Source organism: Alligator mississippiensis, chromosome 5 (assembly GCF_030867095.1).
Source record: "Alligator mississippiensis isolate rAllMis1 chromosome 5, rAllMis1, whole genome shotgun sequence".
Taxonomy (NCBI): domain Eukaryota; kingdom Metazoa; phylum Chordata; order Crocodylia; family Alligatoridae; genus Alligator; species Alligator mississippiensis.
Window position 1 is genome coordinate 128,839,291 of NC_081828.1, and position 22,091 is coordinate 128,861,381.

The following is a 22,091-nucleotide window of genomic DNA, read 5'->3' on the forward strand; positions in this document are numbered from 1 at the left end:
CCAGGTCTGCCCTGACAGTAGGGGCCTGGCCTGGGCCTACCCCCCGGGCTCCTGGCTTGAACCCTCTCCTGGGCCAGACCTGGGCTGCTTCCTGACAGCCCCTAGCTTCAGGCTATAAAAGTCTGCAACCATTTTGTGCCTTGGGGCACACAGCACAGAAGCCTGGTGGCTCCTGTGCAATATGCAGGAACACTGCAAGCCTCATGCACCCCCTTGGCCTGAGTACAGGCTGCCTCTGCCTGTCCCGTCCCCCCTCCAGAGCTGCTGCTCAGCCACAGGTGAGTCTTGCAAAAGGCTGCAGCTAGTTGCACCCTTGGCCCAGCCCTGCCCCTGCCTTGTCCCCAGTCCTGGCCTCTACTGCTGGGCCCTGCCCCCACTCCCTGCCTAACCCACCTGCACTCCCCTGGCCCCAGGATGCCCCCCCTACAGATCCCAGAGAGGCAGGACACAGTTCAGAATTTTATTCAGCAACCCAGGTTCCCACAGTTGAGGGGGCATGGGCCTCTCACACCCCGAGAAAGGTGTCAATGCTGAAGGTGATGTCCTTCTCAGCGGTGGGGGACAGAAACATGTAGCACCATCACAGGTAGCCCTCCAGGCAGCGGTGGAGGTTGTGAGGCAGCCCGGGGTTGCCCCCCACCCTGTCATAACTCAGGATCCCAAGCCAGGAGCACAGGAGGTGCCTGGGGCACTAGGAGGATCAGCAACAACAGGAAGTAGTGACTCAGGCACCCCTCAGCCTGCACAAACAGCTCATCACTCACCTCCTGGGGCACATGCAGCAGGGGCACACCCAGGGCACAGTGGCAATGTGGCAGGGGACTGGCCCCAGTGCACCTCCCCAGAGAGGCCCCCAGGGGGGAGGGCAGGGGCTCAGCCAGCCCCTTTCCCTGGTTGTCTGGGAGCTCCACACACCCCAAGCCTGGGTGCTGTGGGTTGGGCAGCAGCATAGCAGAATGGCTGGCCTGCATGGGGCCTGGGGGAGAGTGGGGTCTGGAGATATGGTAGCAGGTGCTGCCAGAAGCCTGGCCTGTCCCACCCTGAGAAAGGGACAGGGGAGGCAGGCTGCCTGAAGCCAGCACCCAGCAGGTTGAAAGCCCCAGTGCAGCAAGTGGGAATGTGGGGCTCAGCCAGTGGCCACCTGGGCCTGGACCTGCCTGGCCAACTTAGCATGGTCCCTGGGCACCCATGCATGCTCAACCCCCAATCTGAGGCTGGGCAGCGCATGGCCTCCGGTGCAGAGCATCTTACCTATGAACTGTTGTAAACTCTCACAAAAGGCTTCTGTCTTCTGTCTCAGATCCAGCAGGAATGCAGGCTCTAGGTTGCCTCCATCCAATGCTGGAGCCATATGGATGCATCAGCTGCACCAGCAGTGCACCCTGGATAGGACCATCCTGCTCTAGCAGCTGGTGGCATTGGCAGAGGAGCAGGAGGCATGGGAGCAGGCCTGGCAGGCAGAGGACACTGCCTGGAACACTACCCGGGAGGAGGCACAGGACAAAGCACAGTGGAAGCACTGTAGGTGGATGGAAGGCCTGGAGTGGGAATGCACTGAGCTGCTCCAGCAGCAGGTGGTCATCCAGGCAGTGGAAGCCAAAGATGCTGACCACTGAGCCTAAACACTATCCTGGCCCTGGTGGTCATGTCCATGCCCCCTGCTGCCTGGCCCCTACCCATGGTGCCGCAGGGCCCCTGGGTCCCATCCACCAACTTGCAACAGGCCAACCCCCTGGCCCAGCCCCAGCCCCAGCCCCAGCCCCAGCCCCAGACCTGCTACCACCCGCCTGGGCCCAGCCCCACTGCTCTGCCCTGCACCGTGCACCTAAGGACCTAAACTATCTCACAGGGACACTGAGACTGCATGAGGGCAGAGGGGGAGCTGCCCACCCTCAGGGAGCACCTTCCCAGGTGGCCACAGCATGAGGCCACCACCCGCTACGGTTACTGCAGCCCCCAAACCCAAAGGGGAATGGTCTGAGGCTGGGGTGCTGGGCACCTGACCCTAAGCTCTGTGCCCTAGGTCCCCCCCAACCCCACTGTCCCCAACTTTGGGACAAAAACAGAGACCTTGTAAATTGTTTTGATGTTGAAAGCGGGTTTTTTATTGCTGGTGGGTGGGAAGGGAGGGGGAGGGGGCTCCGTTTGTTGGAGAGGGAGGGGAAAGGGGTGTGTTTGTTGGGGAGGGGACTCTGTTGAGTGGGGAGGGGAGAGGGATGGGGGTGGGTGTTGTGAGGGAAATAAAGTTTTTTTGTTTCAAACATGTGCTTGTCCTGAAAGTTGTGCTGGGGATGGACAGGGGGTAAGAGGTGTGTGGACAGTGGGGCAGGTGGGCTGAAGCAGAGACTGCAGGAGGAGGAGGTTGTCCAGGGCCTCACTCAGTGCCCTGGCCCCCACTGGCAGGTATGTGGCTCTTCTGGGGCCTAAACAAAGTACCGCAGCTGATGGACTCCTAACTGTAGCAGGGCATAGTGCCCCAGGAGCTGGCAATGTGGCTGGAAGCTCCATCAGATGCTAGACATACAATTTAAAGCTAGATAGAAACCAGATATAAAGTTATTACACATTTTCCATCTTTAATTTTATAGCTAGATGGACCTTTAAATGGTGTGATAGTTAATACTTTGCATGTGTATTGGTCTAAATTAATTGCACAATTAACCAGGATACATAGTATATTTTATCTGCACTCATCGCCAATGTGTACTTGCAAAAAAAGCGTATTTTTTAGTTTGAGAAATGCACTCTTTTTTGTTTTTAACCTTTTCATAGAAAACCTGTTTTGTTTTCTAATAAACATATTTAATGATAGTTTCTTGATAAAAAAGCATCCTTTTCGAAAAGGCAAGGCAAGGCCTTACACTTAGAGCTCTAGTTAGGTGGATCTAAGTACAAACTGTACAAACATTCAGGAAGTTTAGATCAGCCTAAAAATGGCCAACCTGATCTAAATTAACCCTACCTTGGATGTAGTCTAACTTAGATTGGGTCCAGCAAGACCAATATAAATGAACTTCTGTACAGCTCCCAGCACAACCCCAGAGCTGGAAAAACCCAGCTGCTAGCCCCAGTCCTAGGGGTGTGCTTTTCTTACCTGGCACCCAGCTATTTTTATGCCCCCCTCTAGCCCCTCCCCCACCTCCAGATGGACCAGCCAGCCTCCCTGAGCCTGCCAAAGCCCCCCATCCCACAAGCCACTCTCAGTGCCAGGAGCTGATCAAATTAAGTCAGGGTGCAGGGAAGGGCAGGCAGGATGGGGAGAATTGTTCATTTGGGGGTGGGAGGTTTGGGAGACTAAACAGCCCCTGCTCTGGGCGGGGGGGGGGGGGTGATAAGCCACACCATTCCCTGAAGCTCCACCCTCTGCAGACTGTGAGTCCCCCTGATCCCACCAAACCTTTCTGGACCCCAACAACACCGATGGACCCTGTATTCCCCCCAGGTCCCCTAAGCCTCCTAGCAAACCACACTAGCTCCCTGATCCCTGCCAATCCCCGCCATGGACTCCACCAGCCCCCCCGATCCCACCAATCCTCCCACAGATGCTACTAGCTCTGCCACTGGGCACCTGGAGTACCAGTGGCTTCCAGCTGCCGATACACCACTAGTACAATCATCCAACTGCTCCAGAAGCTTTTTTTTTCTGCCTGCTCCCAGCCCCCCCCCAAGTTGATGACTGGTGTGCTTACCCCAATCACCTTGCCCTAGGTACACCCCCACATTGCAGCAGTGCAGGCAAGAATGTCATTGCTCCTTGACCAGCAGTGTGTTCTCTCCCATAACTGTATGCCTTCTATACTTCCCAAACCTGAACCCACAAAGCATTTTTTCAAACTGAAAAAAAAGCCTACATACTGGCTAGTCTCTCAGAACTACTTTCAATATTCCTGTCTCAGCAAACACAGGGAAGGCAAGATTTTCTGAACCCACTTAATCACACTATGAAAGTTTCTGAGACACTGAGATTCCAAAATCAGCTGAATAAAAGCTTTCTGCTTCAATAAGCTTATTTAACCAGGTAGAATTCTAGCAACTACATAACTGAACATGAACGACATTTAATTACCTCACATAAAATGATATCAATGAAAGCGTCACACTTCATTCTGCACAACTGACTACAATGGAATGCTTTTTTAAGATCCTAAAAATCTTTTTAATTTCTAGCAAATAACATCATTATGTTAATTGTTACATCCTCTATCCAGCACTGGGATGGGGGGAAAAACTCTTGGCCGTCCTTGATTTTATTCAAACAGAGCCTGAATACTTACTTGTGTACATAAACACTAAATTCCTCCTTACATGCAGTTTAAGTACTTCCTTAAAGCACAACGGAAAGAATGAGCTAGTTTCACAGGTGACTGGTAGGGGAGATATGGAGAGGCATGCGCCCCCCCTGAGATTGGCCCCTGACTGAGCACCACTCAGGATGGGGCAGTTTTTTTTGCCACACGGGCCAGTGGAATGTTGTGGGGGCAATAAGCCACAGCACAGAAGTACAGGAGTGGATATAGGGCTTTTGGCCCACCCCTGGGCCCTGGGCCTGCCCACAAATTGTGCCCCCTCACACTCAGGATGCACCAGTCACCCCTGGGTAGTTTTTATTTCAGAAAGAAGTAGTTAGCCATATGAGTCTGATGTCAGGCAGAAGGCAGAGTAGATGTGTACCTTACAGACTGACAAAATCAGACATGCATAAGCTTTCATAAGCAACAGGTCAGAAGTAAGCTACTGTTTATCAAAGCTTATGCATCTCTGATTTAGTTAAGTCTATGAAATGCAAATCTACCCTGCGTTTGGCTGGGTTTATTTTAACAGACCAATGATGATATACACCCATTGAGAACCTGACCCTAATTTCCAGTCTCTTCTATGACTTTCCTGTTTTATTAATGTAAAATATTAACTTTCAGTTAGTTGTGAGTTTGCTTCTATATCTATCTGGAACCAAACTGTTCAGATAAGTCCCAAATAAGTATGCAAGGTTTAGGTTGCTTATCTGCTGCAAACCAAACCACTAAATCTTTTGAAGCCAGTCTATTGTTGTATATAAAATGAAAATGCTTGTTACCTACTAGCAACCTGATAAAGACCCACTCATTCTCCATTCTCTAAATCTAGATGTAGGTCTTTATCTAAGCTGTAAATGCAAACAAAATAAATAAATCAGTTGCAATTTGCACCTTTAGCTATTTCAAGTCAATTCAGCAAATGCCATACATATTTAAGATTAAAATACCTAAGTTTAAAATAATATAATATAATGTATGATGTGTTTGTTTGTAATAGAGCACTCTTATTCTATTCAAAGACTAGATCTGGAAAAAAAACTTAATGTGTGAATTGTAATCCATTTAGTTATGCTGGTTCTATTTACCACACAGACAAGCCAATAGTCAATAAGCTACTTGGTATCTCACTCTGTGTATGGCTTTTTAATGAATGCTTTTCCCTCACTTTCCCCAGCAACACATGACAATATAATCAAAAAGGCAAAATTGGCTGGAAAAGACAGGCTCAAAGTACTAATACTTAGGCAGTATCTTCAGAAGTTCATTAAAAACAAGCCTTTATTATCCAACTTGACATTGCCTAACAACATTCCAGCAGGATTTTTTGCTTCTTTTAGGCTAATGGGAATTTTATAGACAAGTCATTTCCTACAGTCCCAAGAGAAAGCAAGAGAGTGACATACTACAGATTGGCTCTTTGTCCCCGTTTTCTACATCATCTTTCTTCTCCTATTTTTCTTTCTTTCCCTCCTCCTACGAGGTAAAAAGTAACCTTTCTATTGGCATGAAAAATAAACATCAGCAAAAAGAAAGCACAGTCACAAGACACGTTCTATTTAATTTTTGATAAATTATTCCTCAGGGAAAAGCTCAGGCAAACTAATGCAGAAATACCAGATCAGGCCAAAAAGCTCTTGCAAATTCAGCCATATTTCACTAACAATAAACTTGTTGGCCGAGTTTAAACAAACTTCAAATTCCATACATAGATATATTTAAATATATCTTCATATGTGAAAAATGTCACAGTCAGTAGCAAACTAAAATTCTAAGTAGAGACAAATCTGCAGACACTGAGAATCTAGTATTCCACTTCTGGTTTCTATTTATCAGTTCATCTGAATAAAACATTCTTAGAGGCTTATTGGCCTCTTTTGTTTACATCTTAGTTGAGTGAAATGCACACAGCGCTAATAAGCTATACAAAGTGCTCTGAATTGTTTCAGCCCTGCACTAATAGTGCAAATCCAGCTGCTTCTGCCATAGCCACCAGGGGTGCATCCAAACACGCGCACACATGGTTTCTCCAGGGACAAATAAAAGCAGCACATAGTTGTGCCACTGCTATTTGTCCTTAGGGAATGCCCATGCATGCGTGCTCTGGCACGTGGCAAGTTACCCCAGGTGAGGTAGAGGAACCTGGGGTTAGCACCTAGGCTGGCCCCACCATCCTTACCTGGGGTCTTGGAGGCTTCGCAGGGCTCTAGCGGCAGAAACCCAGTGCACAGAGCACAGTGTAGAAAAACTGTATCCATATAGGAAGTTATCATGGAACTAACATATACAGCTAGTATACTGTATATTCACATTCTAGATTCCTATCCATTAACTTCCCTGCATAAACACACCCTTGTAGCTATAATTAGAACCTGGCTTAAATCCCAAAATGTATGTTTTAATGTCACTTCAAAAACTCATAATGAATTATAGTAACTGAAAATTTCATATTCAGGAAGAGCAGAATTCTTGCCTGTCCTATTCCATAGCACAATATTTCATTTTTAAATGTATCTGTGAAGCATATTTAATAAACACTAAATTCATTAATAAAACAATTTTAAAATTAGCATCCAGTATTTAACAAAAACAAAAAAAGATCAAATTGCATATGGAAAAAGAAAAAGAGAGCATGGGACAACTTAGAACAAGATAAAACATGCCCAGAGCAACAAATGCCTTTATATCTTATATCTGGCCAGTGATTATATCTTTGCATATCCATAGAAGTTGCATATTACTAGGAACATGGAAGCATTAGTAGGATTATGGCTCACAGTGATAATAAGCATGATTTAACCACCTCTGATCCAGTAACAAAACTTATTCAGAAAATAAATAATTTGTCATTAGAGATGGAGAGTGCCCCAAATTAAAATTACATATCTCGGTCCATCTAAATACAAAAAAGCTGCCAAATCTATTTTTATAAACATCAGTTACAAAAAGGACATACTGAACAAAGGTTTATTATTTCAGAGTATAAAGTTTTTAGAATACCTTTGCCAGACCATATCTATAAGAAGTATGACATCCCATCCCTCCCCCAAGTTTAGCAATATACTTGTGTCTGTGTCAAATTACAAACCCATCTTCAGTTTCACTGAAATCAATGGGGTTCCCCATGTTTATTTGTATTTGCATTTTTTAACTGTAATGCTTAAGCTCCCCAGCCCTTGACCAGGCCTCCATTACACAGGCCAGTTACAGACATTACACTTTTACTAGTATAAATGATCAGAAACCAGTCTATATTTGTAACAAAACATAAATTTGGGGCACCAAATGTGTGTTCTGTTTGCTGCCGGTCTAAACTACACCACTTGCAGCAACAGCATAACTTAGATTGGTTCTGCCTTGGCTTTTTTAATGTCTGTACCTAGCCTAAGTGCTATACAAACACAGAACAAAAAAGATGGCTGCCCCGTAGAGTTTCCAACCAAAGTACTCAAATGCTTAAAGTACAGCACAAGTTTAATATATTAATTATGAATCTAGACCATTGAATTATTACTTGGATAAAACTTGGTTGAAGTTTTACAGATAACATATTGGTTTTTAATCTCAGGAGCTTTTACCTGCTACTCATTTTCTTTCCAATCACAAAGGCTGTTTTTCTATTCCATTTGTTTTAGAGGTGCATCGATACATTGGTCCAATATCAGATCAGCAGTGATATAAAGAAAATTGGCTGTATCAGAAATCAGCCTGATGTGGCCAATAATGTGGCCAATAAATGGCCCATGCATGCATGCCACAGTGCAGCACATAGGTGATGAGAAGCACAGCCCAGCAGCTTGGAGAGCTGTATGCAGCTGGTAAGTCTGTTGTGGTTGATGGGGAGAGGGGCGTAGTGGGGGCAGATCAAGGCCCCCAAGGTAAGGGAGGGAGTAGGGCTGAGGCAGGAGCTAGGGCAGGTGTTGCACAGCTAGGGCGGGGCACAGGATAGAGCCACAGCTTGTCTGGGGGATACAGGGGGAGGGTTGTTCCCACCACTGTGCACACGCCGGGAGGGCACGGGGGGAACAGGTGCCCCCAGATCTGCACCGGGAGGTGGGCAGCTGCGGCTGCAAGCTGGGGCCGGGGCTGGGCCAGGATGCACTAGGGATGGGCAGCAGTGGCAGCACTGGGAGGGGAGTTGGGGGGACTATGGCGAATTTTGGGGTGGCTGCAGCCCACCCATGGCTCCCCTCCCAGAGCCGCTGCCCATCCTGAATGCAACCCAGCTCAGCCCCCACCAGGAAGAGCCCGGCGCTGCCCTGGCCCCAGTCTGCAGCAGCAGCTGCCCTGCCCCACACAGAGATTCGAGGGGCATATGCCCCCCACCCGTGCCCTCCCAGGGTGCATGCAGCAGTGGGAGCCACTCCCCTGAGCCCCTCTGGACAAGCTGCAGCTCCATCCTGCACCCCGCCCTAGCTGGGCAGTGTCTGCCCTAGCCCCAAAAATCAGCTATTGATATCGGCCCCAAAAATCTCTATCAGTGCACCCCTAATTTGTTTGCTTGTTTTATTTTTAAGTAGAAAGGGAAAAAATGTTTTTTAAATAGCTATTATACAAATAGAAGGCAGGGACTAGATCACAGCATGCAACCATTAGCAGGAAAAAGGCTTACAGCACTTTTAGAGCTATGTCCTCATTGCCACCAAAGAAATAGCCAAGAAATGTTTAGGAGCTGCATCAGCGGCTATAGTGTCAGAGCCCTTCATTTTATAATGTTAACCTTCCTTCAGGTTGGCACATTCATTTTATTTATAAGCAAAATGCCAGTTCTGGGCCTGATACAAAGACAGAGAGGCAATCTCCAAACATGTCAAGCCAGACATTAAGAACTTAACTAAACTAAAGCTGAACATAATTTATTTCTTTTGTCAGTGAAACTCCTAACTATATGTTCCCACATTTTTCAGCAATATTTTAAATTTCAGTGTCATTTTCAGATGGGCCTGTCCCTATAATTTTTTATTTAAGTGATAGAGATTTAGACAATTCTGTGAATTCAAGTTTTCTGGACAAACTCAAAAATTGAAATCTGTGCCGTAAAAGCAAAGCATGTATAGATCCACTGTCAAATGCCTTTAACCATCCAGAAAAAATACACATCCATCACATGTCTTCTGTCTGAATTTAAAGTATAATGTGTTTTCCTGCCCTTATATTTCTTCCAGGAGGGTGGTAAAATGTTTGCATTGGGTTTTGGATTCAGAAATTTCCAGCAATTTATCCCTTTCTATTCCCTGCCCAAAGGACCCTCTAATACCACCACGGAACAGAAAAAAAGCAAAACCTGGCTGAATCAGAAATTCTTCACTTCATCAGCTGGGTACTTTTCAGCAATCTTTCAACATGCTTATAATGTGTTCTGGCATATTCTCTCACTAGGTCACTATAAAAAAGACACATTTTCTATTTAATTTAATTACATTTCTAATTCGGATAAGTGTTGTAATTCTGTAATGAGCATGCTACCACAATTTATGTATGAGCCAAAAAAACTAGTTATTTAAGAATTAGTTCATTCTATCTCTGAAGCACTGTCAGGATGGAAAGTGCTGGTGAACAAGTTAAGAGGCTGTGACTTGGATGACTACACAGTCTGGTGGGTGGTGAATTGGCTGGAGGGTTGCACCCAGAGAGTCGTGGTGGATGGGTCGGCTTTGACCTGGAAGGGCGTGGGCAGTGGGGTCCCGCAGGGCTCAGTCCTTGGACCGATACTCTTTAATGTCTTCATCAGCGACTTGGACGAGGGAGTGAAATGTACTCTGTCCAAGTTTGCAGATGAGACAAAGCTATGGGGAGAAATGGACACGCTGGAGAGCAGTGAACAGCTGCAAGCAGACCTGGACAGGTTAGACAAGTGGGCAGAAAACAACAGAATGCAGTTCAACAAGGAGAAATGCAAAGTGCTGCACCTAGGGAGTAAAAATGTCCAGCACACCTACAGCCTAGGGAATGACCTGCTGGGTGGCACGGAAGTGGAAAGGGATCTTGGAGTCCTAGTGGACTCTAAGATGAACATGAGTCGGCAGTGTGACGAAGCCATCAGAAAAGCCAATGGCACTTTATCGTGCATCAGCAGATGCATGACGAATAGGTCCAAGGAGGTGATACTTCCCCTCTATCGGGCGCTGGTCAGACCGCAGTTGGAGTACTGCATGCAATTCTGGGCACCACAATTCAAGAGGGATGCGGATAACCTGGAGAGGGTCCAGAGAAGGGCCACTCATATGATTAAGGGCCTGCAGACCAAGCCCTACGAGGAGAGACTAGAGAAACTGGATCTTTTCAGCCTCCGCAAGAGAAGGTTGAGAGGCGACCTTGTGGCTGCCTATAAGTTCATCACGGGGGCACAGAAGGGAATTGGTGAGGATTTATTCACCAAGGCGTCCCCGGGGGTTACAAGAAATAATGGCCACAAGCTAGCAGAGAGTAGATTTAGATTGGACATTAGGAAGAACTTCTTCACAGTTCGAGTGGCCAGGGTCTGGAACGGGCTCCCAGGGGAGGTGGTGCTCTCCCCTACCCTGGGGTCTTCAAGAGGAGGTTAGATAACCATCTAGCTGGGGTCATCTAGACCCAGCACTCTTTCCTGCCTATACAGGGGGTCGGACTCGATGATCTATTGAGGTCCCTTCCAACCCTAACATCTATGAATCTATGAATCTATGCTAGCTAAGAAATAATTGCATTGTTTGCAGTGCTGTACAGATCTCTTTTTTTGGAAAATGTATGTTAAACTATTATCAGATTCAGGTAGCATCCAGCAAATCAGTACATTACTTTTGTTTAAGTGCATATGGAAAAAGGATTATAGTGATTTTCTGTGTTGCTGTTCATGTCTTATCCCTATTCACCACGTGGGATGGAGGTGGTTTCCTTGCTGTTTTGAGCAGAAATTGAGCAGTAGCTGTAGCTTCTGTGCTATTTGCTTAACTGCCCTTTAGGTTATCTTCATTAAACAGATAAGGCTTACTTGTCTGAAAGCAATTTGAAAAAGCATCCGTATATGTATTCACTATGAAAAGGAGACAAAAAATTTCCATTCAGCCAGAAACTTCCAATATCAGAGGTGTGAAATATGAAATCTCTGTCAAACTGGGCAAAAAGCATAGGGGATCATTTGAGTGCTTGGACCTGTTATCAGCTTGCTTTTCACTGAGCAGCTTCTTATGGAGGCAGTGTGAGTTAAACAACAAAACATATGCAGAAATCAACTTCTGCAACAGAGAATGGAGCATTCATTCAAATGAAGCAAGGAATTATTTGGGAGACAGACTGGGAATGCAGCAAGCCTGGATAATAAGGTATCTATCTCCCTTTAGCAGTAAGCACTATTCATCCTCTGATGGAAAATTTATCAGTTCTGCCAAACATTTGGAATCTGTTTCACTAAGTCTACTAAGCTTTTATTTCCATCTGGTTCAGAGTTCTTAGGTTCACACTTGCAACCTTCCTTCTTGGAATAATATTATAATTTCAAAAGAATAGAGTAATACTGCAATAATGAAATAGACAAATGGAATAGAAAACTTCTGTGATAACTTGGAAACTAACACATTCAGATGTTCTACTATATCTCTTTATAACCTATATGGTCTCTTCAAATGAATAATTTTTAACTGATATCAGGCCTGGATTATATATTGTAATCCACCACTGCAAAGCTTTTGATTTCACTCTTTTGATTTCACCTGATTTCACACCCAGCAAAATACGTTTAAAAAGATGAGAAAATGAGAGAGAGAGAGAGAATAGATTAAGAGAACTGCACCTTTGCATCGCTCGCAGCAGGCTCCTCTCTGCTTAATGACCAGCGCACACTCCTTGGAAAGTGTTGGGCACTTCTCTCGTTTGCATGTCACTTCTTTATTCTAGACAAAAAAGGCAAAAGATATTAAAGGCAAAAGTAAACATTGATCTCTGTTTCTTGCCACTCAAAAGGCAAAATACAGAGTTATCAAGTCACAACTCCCTTGCTTGTGATTCAAAATAATTTTCTCTCCTTGTAGAAACAGACATTCTTCTTTATGGTAAACATAAAGCAGACGAGAGGAGGGGAGGGAATCATGACTTTCAAAGGACATCTAACCTAGATAAAGTGATGCCAAAGGAAATGTATTACTTTTTTGTGCAGTGCAAAAAAGATAATATTTGTATAAACTGTATTTCAGGCTATGAGAATCCCTGGTCCAAGCCTTCCTTGTGGAAATAAAAATATTTGTGCACGATTGTACTACAGTCCTAAAGAGAACAGTAAATTAAAATGCAACAGTCTAACGCTCCAACCCAAATAACAGCAAAGTTGGTCTTGAATGGATTTAGTTTAAAAAAAAATGAAATCTAAATGCCATGTGAGGAGATATTAATGAAAAGTTCATGGCATAAGGATAACTGTCTGATAATAGGCCCATTTCAACATGAAAGGCAGGAATGGATGGGCTTTCCTTATTATTCTGCTGTGGTTCTTTTGAATGTCTTTTACTGTAAGCCACCCGGAGCCTTCTTGGGAAGGATGGTATAAAAATCTAATGAATATATACATCAATAAAAACATTAAGAGCATTGCCATTTGCTGTCATTTTTTAAATGGCAGGAGTTTAAACATACAAAATACTGCACTCGCATCATAATAAATTTAACAACATGCTCAATTGCTTTGATGAACAGATATGGGATCAGATACATGATTAAGCGATTTCCTGTATCTCTGTTTCGACACAGGTGCATTTACTTGTGATTGCAGCTTTATCTGAAGATCTCCCAGGAAAGATGGTTTTTTGTCTGTTGAGAATGAATCATACTGAAGGTTGCCTAACTGGGAGAGTTTTAGCAACAATAAAAATCCATCAGATGGGGATGCATTTCAATAGGGCTATGAGGTTAATCACTATTCACGTGGTTGTCATATAAGTGTTATATTTTAAGCTCTAGTATTTTAATACAGAATTTGCAAAGCAGGAATTAGAAGCAATGAATAATTCTTACTGAATAAGAAACAGATCCAAAAAAGCACTCCAGTGCCAAAAGTGAAACTTTCACAGAATTGAGATATCCATGCAGTCCACAAAATCACTGCAAACAATTTAAGCTCCTAAAAGACCAGATGTGCCAATGCCCTGGCCAGTGAAACTGCTTAGGTCATGAACAGGTGTTTATTTCTAGTAGTAGCAATTTCTGAAAAATTTCCACGGCTAGAAATCTTTCCAGCAGCAGTACAGATGTTCAGCCTGCAGCCACCCCACCTTGCTGGGTCTCGGCATCTTCCCCAGACCAGGGAGATTCCTCCCTGAGCCTTCCCCAGAACAAGGACCTCTGATCTGGGGAACAGGTGAGGGGCACTGTCTTCTGGCCTGCTCCTGGTCTTTGGAGCAGGGACAGACATTCAAAAACCCTGAGTCTGAATTGATTCAATCTTTGCATGTTAGTCTAACCTGGCTAGGCTGAACCAGTTTGTAACCACGCAGATATCCCCTCTGGACAGCAGAAATGCAGGCACATGCCTGCAGTGGCTCAGGCTGGAAGCGGGGGGGCACTAGAGCAGCCCCCCATAGATTCATAGATTGTAGAGTCGGAAGGGACCACAATGGATCATCGTGTCCGACCCCCTGCCCCTGGCAAGAAAGAGGACCGAGATCAGATGACCCCAGCCAGGTGACTATCTAGCCTCCTCTTGAAGACCTCCAAGCTAGGTGATAGTACCACCTCTCTTGGAAGCCCATTCCAGATCCTGGCCACCTTTACAGTGAAAAATTTCTTCCTAATATCTAACCTAAATCCACTCTCAACTAGTTTACACCCGTTATTCCTACTCACTCCCTGGGGCGCCTTAGTAAACAGCGCTTCCCCTATTCCCTGTTGACAGCCCCTAATAAATTTATAGGCGGTCACAAGATCTCCCCTCAGCCATCTCTTGTGAAGGCTGAAGAGATTCAGTTCTCTCAACCTCCCCCTGTAGGGTCTATCACGAAGGCCACTAATCATGCGAGTGGCCCTCCTCTGGACCCTCTCCAGATTCCCCATGTCCCTCTTGAAGTGCGACGCCCAAAACTGGACACAGTACTCGAACTGCGGCCTGACCAGTGCCGCATAGAGGGGGAGCATCACCTCCTTTGTTCTATTAGTCATGCACCTGCTAATGCACGACAAGGTGCATTTGGCCTTGTTGATGGCCTCATTACGCTGCTGGCTCATGTTCATCGTGGAGTCAATTATGACTCCAAGATCCCTCTCTGCCTCCGAGCTGCTGAGAAGGACACTCCCCAACCTATACATGTGCTGAGGGTTCCTCCTTCCCAGGTGGAGTACCTTACATTTATCTTTATTAAATTGTATCCTATTTCTCTCTGCCCATTGATCCAACCTGTCCAGGCCCACCTGAATCTACTCCCTGCCCTCCAGTGTACTAACTTTGCCCCATAACTTGGTATCATCAGTGAACTTGGCGAGGGTGCTCTCCGTGCCCTCGTCCAAATTGCTAATGAAGGTATTGAATAATATCGGTCCGAGGACCAAACCCTGCGGGACCCCACTACCCACCTCTCTCCAGGCCAAGAAGGAAGCATCCACCAGCACTCTCTGGGTGCGGTCCCTAAACCAGTTGGCCACCCACCTGACCATGTAGGCATCCACTCCACAGTCTGCTAGATTCCCAATGAGGCTAGGGTGTGAAACTGTGTTGAAGGCCTTCCTAAAGTCCAGGAAGATGACACCAGCCTCAGCTCCCTCGTCCAGGCAGTGTGTGACCTGGTCATAGAAGGCTACAAGGTTTGTCAGGCAGGATCTACATGTGACAAACCCATGCTGGTTTCCCCTCAGCATCGTTTCCCCTGCTGGGCCAGCACAAATGTGTTCTTTGATTATTTTCTCTAGCATTTTCCCAGGAATAGAGGTAAGGCTGACTGGTCTAAAGTTACCCAGCTCATCCCTTCTCCCTTTCTTGAATATGGGCACCACATTGGCCCTTCTCCAGTCCTCAGGGACCTGGCTGGAGCACCACGAGTGCCAATTCTTTCAGCAGTCATGGATGGATCCCTTCCCTTCCATAATGCTGAGCTGAGGGGGGGGCATGGCCAGGCCCTGGGAAAATGTTCCTCCCCCTCCCCCCCCACCCCCACTGCTCCTGACCAGCAGGGAGTTGCACAGCATTTAGTTACACAGCAGGGAATTGCACAGGGAGTAGTAACACAGCATTTAGCACCCCATCAAGAAAACAAAAGCCTCTCTCATTAGTTCAAACTCTCCTTAAACAACTTTTTCCATGGAAGGAATGGAGGGACATTACCAGCTGACCTGTTGATTAGCTCCAAAAAGCCTGTCCTGTCTGCTTTACACAGACACCTCTCAGCATTAGCTAGTGTACCACATACTGGCTACAGTCTCTGCCATGGAAAAGGGGAGGGGGGATCCCTGCTTGAGCAAGAAGTGTTGAGGTGGCTGGGGCAAGCAGAAGCAGACAGACACTGCTGTGCCTGCAGTCTCTGCCAGAGCTCCAGCTAGGGAGCAGAGGGCCAGCCCTGCTCTGAAGCAAACCTCCACCCCACATCCCCCCAGGGCTGCAAAGAACCTGGGATGCTAGACTCTGGTTGAATTTAAACGAGGAAGGGGTCTGGGACAAACATTGCATAAACCAATTTGACCCAAATCAGTTAAGTCTGATACTACATTCAGCCAGGTTTATCTCAAACCAGTTTCAGCCATTTTAAAACTGGTTTATGTGCACTGGACATCTGTTCTGTTACAGATTTAAAACAGTTTCTGATCACTTGAACCAGTTTATGTGTAACGTCTGTCCCTAGCCCAGGAGTGGAGTGGAGGGAGCAGCAATGCAAAGCCCCCAGCCCATTCCCCAAACTAGGCAGTTTCTGATACTTCAGTCCCCTCCCATACCTGGAAGGAAGCAGCATACAGGTGTCCATTCTTGTGAGAGAAAATTTCTTGCAGGGGAAATATTCCAGGTATCATTCTCCCAGATGGGACATGTTTCCTCAAGGTGAAATTGAATGAACACTTGTACATTCCTAGTTTCTACTGGCAGAACAGCAATTGTCACAATAGAAACATAATGCCTGTACATGGACTTAGATACCTGAGGTATTTCGCCTGCTGTTGCCCAAAACACTCACCATCTCAACCAAGCAGTTTAGTGTCACTTTGACACTGACAGCTGTTTGGGCATCACAAACCAGGAATCCCATCAAACTCCAAGGGGCTCAATCTGGTGAACATGCCTAAAACCCACATACAGCACTGAGTTTAGCACACAGGGCAGCACAGACTGCCATTTCCCTCTAAAACACGGCCAGAAGAGGACACAATGGCGATGTTACAAGGCTTTTTTCAAATAGCCTAGTGATTAAGGTGCTTGCCCAGGAAATGAGAGACCTAGATTCAATACTATCTTCAGCCTGTGAAAGGTTCAAACCCATATCTGTCATCTTCCATAAGAATGCCCTAAACACTACATTACAGGTTAGGGTGCTTAGGGTAGGCAAGGGCACTCTTCACCCTCCTGCTGATGCTGTGCCACTGTGCATAAAGAAATATAGGACTCATGGGCTAGGGACAGACATTACACATAAACCAGTTTAAGTGATCAGAAACTGGTTGAAACCTGTAACAGAACAAATGTTCAGTGCACATAAACCAGTTTGAAAATGGCTGAAACCAGGTTGCAATAAACCTGGTTGAATGTGGTATCAGACTTAATTGATTTGGCTCAAACTGGTTTATGCAATATCTGTCCCAGACCCCTTGCTGGTTTAAGATAAACCAAACACCCTCAGCATCCCGGCATGCTCTCTGGGCTGGGCAGGGGTCTCTGCTGCACAGCAGGGCTGGACTCTCCCCTCTGCTCCCTGGGCAGCACTCCTCCAGCACAGACTTGCAGACACAGCAGGGTCTGCTGGATTCCCTGTGCCCACCTTCGCCTCCCCTTTCACCACTTCCTGCTTAAGCAGGGAGCCCTTCCTCCCCTCTCCCACAGCATGGATCATAGCCAGCATGTGGTACGCTAGCTAGTGCTGTATAAGGCTGTGGCAGAGATTGCAGATGCAGCAGGGTCTGCTGGCTTCTCCCTGCCCTACCCAGTGGAGTACTGATGGGGGGGGTGGTAGGGTGCCATGGCCCCCGGGTACTGGCCTGGGGACAGAAGGGGGCACCAGCCAGAGAGGCTGGGACACCTCCCACATTTTGTGTGTAACCCACCCACCCACCCAGCAAGTTGTGATCTTCTTTTGCCATTCTGGCTGGAAATTCTGACCACCACCCCTCTCCCTGCACCCAGTGTGCCGCACTGCTAATTCTCCCACAGAAATGCCATGGGGCAGGAGGCGGGGCCCTGCAGAGGCTGATTTGCCTAGGGATCCACAACTTACTTGGATCATCTGGGCGAGGGGGCACAAATGACGGCATTGGTCCCCAGGCATCAGAGACTCATGGTATGCCACTGGCCCAACCCCCGCATTGCTGCTCAAGCAGGAAATCCCTCCCCCTCCTTCCCTCCCGTCTCCTACAGCATGGACCATGAACATGGTCCAGCATGGACCCCAGCCCGACAGACCCTAGGCATGTGGTATGCTAGTTAATGCTGAGAGGTGTCTGTGGGTGTGTCTCTCCAACTTCATTGGGACAGATAGGCAGACAGAAAGGGGCTTTTGGAGCTAATCAACAGGTAACCCTGGTAAGCTGTTTAAGTTGAGTTGAAGTAATGGGAGAGAGGCTATTGTTTTGCTAATCAGGTGATAAAGACTCTTATCCGCTCCAGGCTACCTTGCTCGCTGGTCAGTTTGCTGCAGACAGTCTGACAAGCAGGGAGATTGAAAAGCTCCGTATCATCAACAGATGCATGCACTCCCCACCCCCCACCCCACCGCCTTTGCCTCAGAGTGCTAGCAAGGGTCTGGGGGTGGACAACTCTCCCACCCCTTGAGCAGCCAGCGGGTAAAAGCCTGGGATGGTGCAGGCAAACCTCCCTAATGACAAAGTCCTGCCGGGGCCTGGCCATGCTCCCCTCAGCTCAACTCTATGCAAGAGAAGGGAGGGCTTCCTCAATCCATAGAGAATGTCTGCCCATTTTCCAACTTGTTCAGCCTAGCCAGGTTAGACTAACCTGCCAAGGCTGAATCAATTTGGGCTCCGGCTTTTTGAATGTCTGCTTGTAGCCATGGGGGAAGAGACAGTAAGAAAGAGGGAACCTGACTCAGTAGCCAAATGATGTGGCTACTAGCCTTAGAGAATTGAACTCTGAGTTCAGATCCCTGCATGTGGCCTTATTTCAGATACACACACACACACACACACACACACACACACACACAGAGGCAGTCCTCAACTTAAGACTTTCAAGTTACAATGAAAGGCACTTACAATGTTTATAAATTGACACCCTGTTTTGACTTTCTGATGTCAGTTTCAACTTCATAACACTTGATCCAACATGATGCCATACCAGCGAACAAGTTCACTGTGTCACCCATCTCCCTGGAGAACATCTGTCCAAACTTCCTTGGACACTTTCTTTAAGAAAACAGACAAGACTCCAGGCAAGAAACCCTCGAAAAGGCCAGCAAAGTCACCTCAAAGAAGTCCTTCCAAACCAATATGATTGCCATTTACAATATAAATACATTAATGTACCGATACTACTCATCTATAATTGATTGAGCACAAAATTCTAGGTTATTTTCAGTGAAAATAGGGTATCGGGCCTTGGTTCAGGAACCAATCTCCCATTTATAACATTGTTCCCATGGGAAAATCGGTTCCAAGTTACGACGCTTCTGTTTTCAGGAACCAATTGTGTCATAAGTCTAAAGACTGCCTCTGTGTGTGTGTGTGTGTGTGTGTGTGTGTGTGTAATTTTAATGTAAAATGCACAAACAACCCTGGAAACAGAGACCAGAACCCCAAATGACTATAGGCTTTACAGCTTAAATTGCACCTGAGTAGCAACTTGAGCAGATCATAACGTATGTGCGTAATGTGGTCCATCTGAGAAATCTCATTAAAAAAGTGGGCAGCCACTTTCTGCATTGACTAAAATTTCCTGAGGGTCTTAAAATGTGTTCCTATGAACTGCACATTTCAGTACTCTTACTGCAAAGTGGCAGAGGGATGGATAGCTGTGGAGAAGTCTGTACTCCCAAGGAAACATAACCTTCCAGATGCAAATGTTGAAAAGCATTTCTAGCAAATATTGTTACCTACCTACCCATCCACCCTTAGGAGGAGGCTGTTGTACTTTACCTCTTGCTCCGAAAACACTCCAAAATTATTAAACTGCCCAACAGGATAAAATGATTCCATAATTATTCTGGCACCTTCTTAAAAGTGACCAAAGTGGAGGATGGCACAGAATATATTAACAAGAATATATTGAACTAATGAAGGAATGCATAGAACCCTTAACCAAATTAATAGCACCTTCTAACCCATCAGCTTTCACCTGTGATGTCAACCACTCTGATTAACCTCAGATCTTGCTCAGGTTAGAAAACACACACACTTCTTTTCAAAGTAAACTTTTGCTACTGGAAATTCCTGTCTTAAAATTCCTCAGAAGTGAGCTCTACCTATAATTACAAGTGCAGTTCATTAAGTGACACAGATAGCCATTTACCAGATGTTAGCATCCACCTCGGTAGATCTTGTGACTTAATTAGAGACCAAAAAATTAAAGGGGTAGAAAAAATGTAAATCATAAAACTAAGAGGCTCTGCACTTCATCCCTTTACATTTGCTTCCTGTGGCCATACTCAAACTGCTTGTGAAAAACTAATCTATCTTTATGACTCTTAGACTAAAGCCTTTTAAATTTTAAAAATCACACACCTTTATTCTTCTCACAGTTCCACCCGGTATGATGGAGAATATAAAGATTTTGACTCTTACCAGTCTAAATTAGAAACTACCTTTCTGAAGTCAATGTGAAACCAATCAACAGCAATCAGGCCCTAAAGTTGTCAGCAGACATGCGGTTTTAGTCACAAAATAACAATATAAAACTGACAGGCCAGATTCACTGCGAGTCTCTCACTGTTTTGCAGCCATGCAAGTGTGGCAAAGCTGCTATAAATCTGGTTTTACTTCCCAGTTAAATGAGCGTATGTTATTTTGGCCAAATTGGTACAAAGTAGCCAGAATGCATTAGTGAAACTGGTTCTTGATCAGTATATAGGATAACAGATGTAACACCACTGACCCAGAAACCCTTGGCAACAGTGTCTGCTGCCTGGGAACCATGAGACAAATCTGGGGTCCCTATTTTAAATGATTTAGGCAACATTTTGTTTTTCTTAATGGGAATTTGCCAAAAAAAAAAACCCCTCATCATTCTCATTCCCATATGAAAATGCAATGCCAGAGTTTGAAGTGAAGAAAATCTCTGCAATGCTGCAATGTATCCCTGGAGAATTTCGTTTTTAATTGCTCCATTAGTGGAAGTGAGGGGGAGAGGATTTGTTCTCAGATATGTTAGTCTAACCTGCCTAGATTGAATCAGTTTGCAACTGCATAGACATTTCCTGTGGACTGAGGAAGTGCAGGCACATGCCTGTGGTGGCTCAGGCTAGAACCTGGGGGGTGCTAGAGCAGCCCTCCCTTCCCTTCCACAGTTCTGAGTTGAGGGGGGGCATGGCCAGACCCCAGCAGGACCTTTGACTAGGGAGGGGTTTAAACCCACACCCTGCCTGAAGTCCCAGGCTGTTCCCCACTTGCTCCTTAAGGGGAGGGAGTGTTGCCAGACTGCAGCCCCTGGCTAGCACTCTGAGGCAAAGGGGGTGGGGTGCAGTGCATGCATCTATTGATGATACTGAGCTTTCCAATCTCCCCCTCCCTGCTTCTTCATATTGTCTTCAAACCTCACAGGTGAGGGAGACAGCAAGGGTCTGATAACACTGTGTTTATCAGCCTATCAACAGAACAAAAACCTTTCTCATTAGTTCAAGCACTTCTTAAACATCTTTTTCCAAGGAAGGAATGGAGGGACATTACCAGCTGACCTGTTGATTAGCTCCAAAAAGCCCTAAGCAGACACTGTCCTGTCTGCCTATCCCAGTGAATTGGAGACACACACACATTGACACCTCTCAGTGTTAGCTAGCATTCCACATGCCTAGGGTCCATGGGGCTGAGGTCCATGCTGTGGGAGAGGGGAGGGAGGGAAGGGGGGGAACCCTGCTTAAGCAGTGAGCAGAAAGCAGTGAGGGACAGATGGGGAAAAGGGAAGCCAGGTAGACCCTGCTATGCCTACAGTCTCTGCTGGAGCTCTGGCTAGGGAGCAGAGGGGTGGGGCCAGCCCTGTTCTCTGGAGCAGATAGCACAGCCTAGCCCAGTCCAGCATCTGGGATTCCGGGAGACTCTGGTCTAACTTAAACCAAGTGGGGGTCTGGGACAGACATTGCATAAACCAGTTTGATGCAAATCAGTTAAGTCTGACAGTACATTCAGCCGGGTTTATCTTAAACCAGTTTCAGCCATTTTGAAACTGGTTTACGTGCACTGAACTTATGTTCTGTTACAGGTTTAAACCAGTTTCTGATCACTTAAACTGGTTTATGTGTAATGTTTGTCCCTAGGCAAGGGGGGGGGGCAAAAGGGTAACCCCAACATAGAATTCTACATGGTCATTTTTCTAAATTTCCTTTTAGGAGTAGTATGAATAACATAGCACATGCTATTTCAGCTTTTATGTCAAGATTTTTCAGTTCACAGAGAAGAGCAAAGCAATATAGACATCAAAATACTATGAGACAAACCCATGTCAAATTTATCTTAGGCATTATTATTCTTAATAACGACAATAAT

The 22,091-nt window shown here is 46.1% G+C and overlaps 1 protein-coding gene across 3 annotated transcripts in view; it reads right to left on the minus strand.

Annotated features, from left to right (window-relative positions):
• The window catches only part of BMPER (BMP binding endothelial regulator), a 242,062-nt gene that overhangs the window by 186,729 nt on the left and 33,242 nt on the right, over positions 1 to 22,091 (minus strand). For all 3 annotated transcript variants that reach the window (XM_059728689.1, XM_019483425.2, XM_014602611.3), the window contains exon 3: positions 12,061 to 12,160. In XM_059728689.1, coding sequence (XP_059584672.1) covers positions 12,061 to 12,160 — 100 coding nt within the window. The remainder of the gene's footprint in view (positions 1 to 12,060; positions 12,161 to 22,091) is intronic.